The 8,799-nt window shown below is 42.2% G+C and overlaps 1 protein-coding gene across 4 annotated transcripts in view; it reads left to right on the top strand.

Annotated features, from left to right (window-relative positions):
* Window positions 1–2,681: 2,681 nt before the first annotated feature.
* The window catches only part of ATP6V1H (ATPase H+ transporting V1 subunit H), a 140,715-nt gene continuing 134,597 nt past the window's right edge, over window positions 2,682–8,799 (top strand). For 2 of the 4 annotated variants that reach the window (XM_023730653.1, XM_023730651.1), the window contains exons 1-2: window positions 2,682–2,951; window positions 4,657–4,804. In XM_023730653.1, the coding sequence (XP_023586421.1) occupies window positions 4,692–4,804 (113 nt within the window). In that variant the 5' untranslated portion in view covers window positions 2,682–2,951; window positions 4,657–4,691. The remainder of the gene's footprint in view (window positions 2,952–4,656; window positions 4,805–8,799) is intronic. The other 2 variants (XM_004375608.3, XM_012555368.2) reach the window with 1 other exon arrangement.

Raw genomic sequence — 8,799 nt, 5'->3', positions numbered from 1 at the left:
CCTATAAAAAAAACACTTTAAATGTAAAGACACATATAGGTTAAAAGTAAAAGTATAGAAAAAGATATACCATGCTAACATTAATCAAAAGAAAGCTGGAGTGGATATATTAATATCAGACAAAACAGATGTCAGAGTAAAGAATATTATCAGTTATAAAGAAGTTTATTTCATAATGATAAAGGAGTCAATTCATCAAGAGGACAAAACAGTCAATCACTTATGCACATAATGATAGAACTTAAAAATACACAAAGCAAAAACTTGTAGTAATGCAAGGAGAAACAGATAAAACTCACGATTCTATTTGGAATCTCAATACCTTTCTCTCAATAATTAATGAAATAGATAATCAGTAAAAATATGGACAATTTGAACCAAATTGATTTAACTGACATTTGTGGAACATTCTACACAATTTCAGCAAAATATACAGACCATTTAACAAGATAGACCATATTCTGGGTCATAAAAACAGACTCGATAAATTAAAAGGATTCAGGTCATACAAAGTGTGTTACCTGACCGCAATGAAATTAAATTAAAAATCAATAATAGATGCACAACAAACTACTAGCAAACTAAATCCTACAGCATATTAAAAAGATTATACACTATGACCAAGTGGTATTATTCCAGGAAAACAAGGGTGGTTCCACATAAGAAAATCAATGTAATACACTACGGTAATAGAATGATGGTAAAAAAACCACATGATCATCTCAAATGACTCAGAAAAGGCATTTGACAAAATCCAACACTATTTCATAATAAAAGTACTCAGCAAACTAGGAATAGAAGGGAAATTCCTCAATATAATAAAGGATATTTATGAAAAACCCATAGCAAACATCACACTCACTGGTGAAAAGACTAAAAGCTTTCCCCCTAATATCAGGAACAAGACAAGGATGTCTGCTTCTACGATTACTATTCAACATTGTACCAGAAGCCCTAGCCAGAGTAATCAGTTGTGTTTTGATACATCAGCAACGAACAATCTGAAAAGAAAATTAAGAAAACCATTTCTTTTACAATAGCATCTAAAAGGAATAAATTTAACCAAGGAGATGTGCACTAAGGAACAAAGTGGGTAAATCCCACCTTCACTGCTGTGTGGTAAGGATCAGCATGAATCCAATCCACAAAATGTGGGGATGGATTCAGTCCTCACCTTTCCACTTCTCTGTCTTCATAGTCAGCCACCCAAGTGACACTCTCTCTCCAACCCTAGCTACCTGCAGCTGAATCAGAGATCACAAATTAGACGGATACCATCCTTCACGCCAGGTGCCCATGCAGCCCTTCTCTGACCCTAGCCACCCAGGGTTGCATCAGAGCTCACAAGTTAGGACACCTTGGTTTTCACGATTTAAAAACTTTACCTAAGTTTAACATTTTTAGTAGAAATGTATTGGTTATACTTATAAATCTCTTTCAGTGCTTTTTAACAAAAATTTGCTACTTGGTCATACGTAACCTCTAGTTGGCAGCGTAGTATTACTCATTATTAGCTTAAGAGAGTATAGCTGAGGTCCGGACCAGTGAATCAGAAAACGTGGGATCCAGATAGGGTTTCCAGATCAGTACAGGCCTCCCAGTTAAATTTGAATTTCAGATAAACAACAAATAATTTTTTAGTAGAAATATTACCCAAATATTGTATGGGACATATATTATCTACTGAATGTGCAACCCCGGGTTAAGAGAACCGTTGCGACCCTGAGAAACAACTTCTCAGCGTTAGTTTCATATTTAAAATCAGAATAAGAATGCCTGCTTCATTGAACTGTTAAATCCAAATTAAAGCTGGTCTATTTAAAAGCGTAGGAGCCCTGGTGGCGCACTGGTTAAGAGTTCGCGGTTAACCAAAAGACTGGCAGTTCCAATGCAGCCGCTGCTGCTTGGAAACCCTACGGTGCAGTTCTACTCTGTGTCACAGGATCTGTATGAGTCGGAATCGCCTACACTGCAACGTGTTTTTAATTTTTTTTATTGATGTAATTAAATGAAGTTTACATTTCAAGTTAGTCTCCCAGACAGAATTTTTTTTTTTTTTAACATACATTGTTATGAGACCCAAACCGCTCACCCCATTCTGCGACAGCACACTTCTCTCCTCCACCCCTGATTCCCCATGAACATTCAACCAGCTCCTAACTCTGCCTTCCCCTCTCACTTCCGGACAGAAGCCGCCCCTTTGTTCTCTTGTATCTACTTGTCTAAGAGGCACATTCTTCACGAGTATCACTTTATGTCCCACAGTCCAGTCCAATCCCTGTCTGAAGAGTTGGCCTCAGAAGTTGTCTTAGTTCTGGGGTGATGGAGAGACCAGGGTCCATGCTTTCCGGGACGCCTCGGGTTTTTAATTTTAAAGCATTAAATCAAAGTTTTCAAACTCATGACGGTTAAATGAGTTTTAGTCTCGCTCGCTGCCTTCCAGCGACGGTGCTCGGCTGGGTTCGAGGGCGCGGGTGGGTCCCCGTCCCACTTGCACTGCCAGCATGGCGCGAGCTCTATCTACCGCCTCCACGATCCCCGACCCAGCTCCCATCACATAGGCTGCCGCTCCGAAACGAAGCGCACCCTCTCCGCCAGTTTTGGACGCTCCGGGCGTCCATCGTCCATGCCGATCACGTGCCCTTGGTCTCGTGACCGGCGGTTCTGTCATTCTGCCGCACTTCCGGCTTCCTTCTGCTTGTTCTGCTCTCAACGTCTTCTTGGTGTCCGCGCCTTCTTCGCTTTTCGGCTTTGAGTCTCCCGCCGCCGCTCAGGCCTCCGGACCGGGCAAGAGACGCCAACTCGGCTCTGACTCGGAGCCCCAGCCGGGCTGTGGCAACGACGCCCGGCGCCGCCGCCCCTCCGCCGCCTCATTTGGGTGCCTTGTAGGGGCCCCCGGATTCGTGACGTAAGGTTGCGCCCAGGCTGTTGGGTCTCCGGCACAGGCCCAGGTGAGCTGACCCCTGCGGTTTTTCCTGCGTCCCTGGTGCGTGTTGGTCTCTTGCTGCTTGAGCGCTTTCCCTACCCCCACACCCTCCACCCTCGGTCCTTCTCCGTCCCCAATGTCCTTTCCTACCAGGCCTGCAGTAGGTTTATGAAACTGCAGATTCTTTCTCGCAGCGGGAAGGACGTGAGGCAGGAGAGAGCAGAGAGACGGGTGAAAAGTATACCTTCCCCAAGATTGAGCCACGACCTTGGCCATTTGGAGGGGGAGTTTTTCAGGGACTTAGGTAACGGTCGTGAGACACCATTAGCTTCCGCAGGAGAGACGGGTGGAGCTGAGCCTGATTGATTCCAGGGTTCCATCCTGGCCCGGAAGGAACCTGTTTCTACTTGGGCCTGCCAATCTTCAGGGCTCTTGCTTGTTTAGGCAACAAATTCTTAGACGTAGAGCTGAAGTACCAAACTCACTAGGGTCACTGGGACCGTGGAATAGAATTGAGGAGCCCTGGTGGCGCAATGATTAAGCACTCGGCTGCTAACTGCTCAGCTGGGAGAAAGATGGTGACAGTTTGCTTCCATAAAGATTACAGCCTTGGAAACCTTGTGAGGCTGTTTTGCCTTGTCCTATAGGGTCGCTGTGAGTCGGAATCACCTTGATGGCAATGGGTTTTTAAAATTTTTTTTAGCTTCATTGTGGCCATGTCCATTGATCTATATTTTGTGAACTGGAACCTGTGTTTTGTGCCACAGTAAAATCAGGTGTAAGCTTTTCTCCGTAAGTTTAGGAGTGAGAATCACTTAGAAGCTATTATAATAGGTTTCTGTTATCTGACCGGACTCCCACTGTTGAGTGTACCTAAATTGTAATTGGAATCTGTTGCAAAAATTCCCCCCAAAATTGATTTGAAAATACTATGAAGTTTGGTTGAAAAAGAGAACCTCTCTTCTAAGAAATTACTTTTCCACTGTAGGTATTTTAGTTTCAACAGGTAATGCAATGTTTTTAGAAAGGGCTTATAAAAAACAAAGTTAAACCCATTGCCACCGAGTTGATTCCGACTCATAGCGATCCTATAGGACACAGTAGAACTGCCCATAGGGTTTCCAAGGCTGTAGTTTTTAGGGAAGCAGTTGCTACATCTGTCTCCTGGTGAGTTCGAACAGCTACCCTTTTTTGGTTAGCAGCCGAGGGCTTAACCACTGTGCCACCAGGTCTCAGGGCTTATAGTATGTATTTTTTTATATATCAGTTCATAATGATGCTTAATAAACATTGATTAAGTACTTGGCCTTAGCTGTCCTATCTTTTTTAGAAGAGGAAAGTTGATCCTAATTGTATAAAGTTATTTTCTTTATTTGTATGCTTCTTTAAGCATGATTCTGATATCATTATCTGAAGTAGTCACTTTAAAGTCTTACTGCAGTATTAATGCAAATAATTAAAAAACCTTTCCTGCAAAAGTAAGCCCTATAGAAAACAGTTTTATGAAGCAGTGTGTAATTGGGCAAGACTTGAAATATAATGGTAGTACCTTCAGACTTAGATTATTTAATATTTGAGTTGATTATATCTCTGACATGTAAATTAGGTTTATTGGCATTTGTCTGTGACTAAGAATCTTCAATTCTTAAACATGATAATGATAATAATGATAGGAGTTGAAAAGTTTATAAAACCTGGTATTCTGTTTTTACCTTGCATCTAAATTGGAGATCTGTTGAAAAACATTCAAGATCATAAAATTTAGATGACCAAAATGGATATCCGGGGTGCTGTGGATGCTGCCGTCCCAACCAACGTTATTGCTGCCAAGGCTGCAGAAGTTCGTGCGAACAAAGTGAACTGGCAGTCCTACCTCCAGTAAGTACCGGCTTGCTGTCAATCATGGATAATCATGTGCTTCTGCATAGGACTTCTTCATGGTCATGCTTTTATGAGGGAAATACTGGAAAAGTACTAATAAATGTGGCAGAAAATACTTCCTCCTCATGATAATTAGCTGTCATAGGGAGACAGCAGAGTGTGGTGGAAATAGCTTGGGGCTGTAGTGGGGGAGAAGAACAGCTCATGGTACTTTTGACCTTCTCTTCCTGGAAGGTTGTACTTTTTGAGTGAGTGGGAAATGTGGGTGGAAGGTGTTCACAGGCTATGGAGGGAGGATGAGGTTATGGGCAAAGCTTGCCAGACCAGTGAGCCCTGGTGATCAGTGTGGTCATGGATGGTGTAGCAGAGTGGCTCAGACAACTAGTGAAAAGCAGAGATGTTTTAGTTGGGAGACCTGGGTTTGAATTCGGGTTCTTCTGTCTACTGGTTTGGTGATCTTAGGCAAATCACTTAACTTCTCTTAAGTTCAGTAAAGTAAATGTGAAATGGGGGTACATATCCTATAGTGTGGTTGTGAAATACTGTATTTAAAGTATGCATTGTTGTTGTTAGGTGCCATGGAGTCTATTTTTGACTCATAGTGACCCCATGTGACAGAGTAGAGCCCTGCTGGGTTTTCTAGGCTGTAATCTTTCTGGGAGCAGATTGCCAGGTCTTTTCCTGTGGAGTGGCTAGGTAGGTTTGAACCACTGACCTTTTAGTTAGCAGCGGAGTGCATGACTGTTGCACTACCTATCAGCACAGTTTAATACACTCTCAATTTTAGTTCTTCCTCATCTTTCTTGTGTGTATTAATATTTACTGTGCTGGTGTTTCAATATTTTTTATTCGTAAAGTAAGCTTTCATTTATTCTTGACCATGTTTTAACATTACGACTTTATATCTGTTCATTTTGGTATATTTATAACAGAGTGCGTTACTAGAGAAATTTACAGATTTGCACGTACATTTTGAAAAGCAAACAGAAATCTTTAGTTTTATATTTAGCAGTTTATTTTGTTGTAGGAGGGATACATAGTGTACAAAAATGATCCTTCTATGTCTGTTGGTTTTGTCACTCATCATATTTATTGAACACCTGCCAAGTTTGAGACATTTTCCCTATAGGAACTCATACTGTAGTAGCGAGGTCCGCTATGTAATATTGAGTACATTAACTATAATAATAGAGGGGTGCTTGGGGTATGATGGGTGCACCAAAAAAGGACAGCTAATCCTACCCCCAGGGAGTTTTCCTGAAGAGGAGGATCCCTGAGCTGAGTTTTAAAGGATGAATAGGATCTAGCCATATGTAGGGAACAGACAGTCTGAGCAAAGCAGGGAAGCAGAAGACAGCATGCTGGGTGGGGGAGTAAAGAATGTTTTAGAGGCGGGCAGTTGGGGGAGCTGATACTGGAGAGGCAGCCAAGGGGCGCTCATGAAGGCCCTGGGTGCCATTGGAAGGAGTTTGGACTTGATCCTGTCAGTTAGTGCTTTTTAAGCTGATACTTAATCTGTGAAATCCATGATTGATTCTAATAAGGAAGATCTGCTTTCACTGTTTCCTCGTAGAGCAGTTCTTTACATAGCAGTGACAGGGATTAAAAAAAAAGCAGATGAAGTAATATCACCCTGCTCCAAACCTTCTAACTACACCCACCTTCTTGCTTTTTCTCACATGGCACGTGTACTCCTGCCCCAGCGACCTTGGATTAGCACCTTGTCTCTCTGAAAGGGCTTCCTTCAGATCATGTGGTTCATAACTCACTTCCTTCAGGTTTCTGCTCAGGTGGTCTCCGAAAGGCCTTCTCTGATCATCGTAACCAGAGTATTTCCTTTTCTGCATTGCTCCTGTCACTTTCTAGCCCCTTGCTCAGCTTCAGTTTTTTTCATAGCATTACCATTCCCAACATTATAATGGTGTGTGTGTGTGTGTATTTAAAAAAAGTATTTTGTGTGTATGTGTGTATTTTCTATTTGCTGCACTGGAATGCAAGCTCAGCAACAAAAAAATCTGTTGCCATCGAGTTGACTCCAACTCATAGCGATCCTATAGGACAGAGTAGAACTGCCCCATACGGTTTCCAAGGAGTGGCTGATGGATTCCAACTGCCAACCTTTCGGTTGGCAGCCAAGCCTCTTAACCCCTGTGCTGCCAGGGCTCCAAGCTCAACAAGGGAAGTCTAATTCATTGCTGTATCTTTTGTTCTGAAAGATGCCTGGCGCATATACATGCCGATTACTGTTAGCTGATTAAATCATGAATAAGTAGTGTAGGTGTTGGGAAGTGGTAGAGATGAGTGTTTGGATGTTGACTGGGTAAGTAACACACTAGTTTGCGTTACTTTCATGGCAATACTTTGCTGTAGGTTTTTCTATCCTTGTTTTAAAGAGGAATAGATAGCTGTTTGGATAGATTAAGTAACAAACACATGCTCATATAGGTTTTAATTAGTCAATTGATTAAAAAGATTTTTATTGAAAGCCTCTGGCTAGGTGCTAGGTAGAACTGCCATCCAAGTCCATAGTCTGTCTGATGTGAAAGGAAAATTCTGATCAGAATACGTGTGTGAGAAAGCTGGTAGTGAGTAAGAGGGTGATTTGCAGGAAAGTTGAATGGGAAGCTGGGATCTTATTCGTAGACTGTTGTGACAGGGCTGAGACGGCACAGCCTGAGCTTCCCCAGAGGCTGTGAAGTGGAAAGAAGATTGGCATTAGATGGAAGAATTGCTAGGACTGGTGCCTGATGATTTGTGGACTGTTAGAGAACAGTCCCTCAGCTGCTAGATTATGGGACTGTCAAAGAAGACTCCAAGTCAAAAGAACTTAAAGAAGAAAAGAAAAAGTTCACTTGCAACAAGTGCAAGGAAGTCAGACTTGAGAAGGGATGTCTAGCCAAATAAAAAGCACAATTACTTAAAGGGGGAAAAAAAAAAAGCTGCAAAATTACAAGATACCAGTGCAGAGGGTAGCTGATGACCAGGGGTAGATGGGAGCTCTCAGGGAGAGCCCCTAGAGTGAGACATGGAGAGAGCCTCACACAGAATCTGAGGCACCCGGTTAAAAGAGGAGGAGGCAGTGAGAGACTGCAGAGGGGTGACCTGAGAAGAGGAGAATAATCACTGGGAAGGTAAGGCAGAGCATATCAAGAAGTGGTCACGCTGTCACCTGCCACAGACCTAGAAAGACAAGGACTAAAAACTCTCCTTCGGATTGGTAATGAAGACGTCTTCAGAAAAACAAATGTGTGAGAATAGTTAATAAAACTGTTTTAGAAAAAGGAAAATATATTAAAACAAACTTACAGTGCTTAAAACAGTATAGAAGTGATATAAAAAAGATAGAACAGTGGATTACAAAGCCTAGATGCAAATTCAAAGTATGTGAAACAATTTAGTATATGGTGATAGTGTATGCAAAACCCAGGTGGCATAGAGTAAAACCTTGATGGATTTTGAATACGTACAAATTAAGATCTTCTTTGGAAGAGGGTTGGTTGTGGGTGAGTGTGGCAGGGAAGCATGAAAGGTCAGGGAGGGGACAACTCCAAATGTCACTTACATCCCCAGGGTCTCCTGTGGGGTCAGGTGAAGCTGTTCTCTGTAGGACTCCGCCTGAAACCCTGGCTTGGCTTCTTTCCCTTCTTGTCCTGCGCGCTCTCCTCCATCCCTGACCTCTGCTGGGAGCACATCCTTACTAAATCACTTGCACAGGAACCCTCACCTCAGCTTCTGCCCTGGGGACCCGCCCTAAGACAGCTCTGAAAAAAACAGCATTTTACTATGCATGTTGGGAAACCTTCATATTCTGTGTTTCATGGACTGTGTTTGCTGGAACACTAGTCCCTTGATACTCGGAGAGGGGTTTAGATTTTTAAATGACCGAGTTAAAAAAATATAGATGTTGTTTGAATGACAAAGCACATTACAAAAAGTTTTTTATTTATTTTTTATTTATTTATTTATTTTTAATATTTTATTGTACTTCAGGT

The sequence above is a fragment of the Trichechus manatus genome, unplaced genomic scaffold (assembly GCF_000243295.1).
Source record: "Trichechus manatus latirostris isolate Lorelei unplaced genomic scaffold, TriManLat1.0 scaffold00038, whole genome shotgun sequence".
NCBI classification, from domain to species: Eukaryota; Metazoa; Chordata; class Mammalia; order Sirenia; family Trichechidae; genus Trichechus; species Trichechus manatus.
The sequence above is the reverse complement of the archived record's forward strand: the minus strand, read 5'-3'. Positions and strand labels throughout refer to the sequence as shown.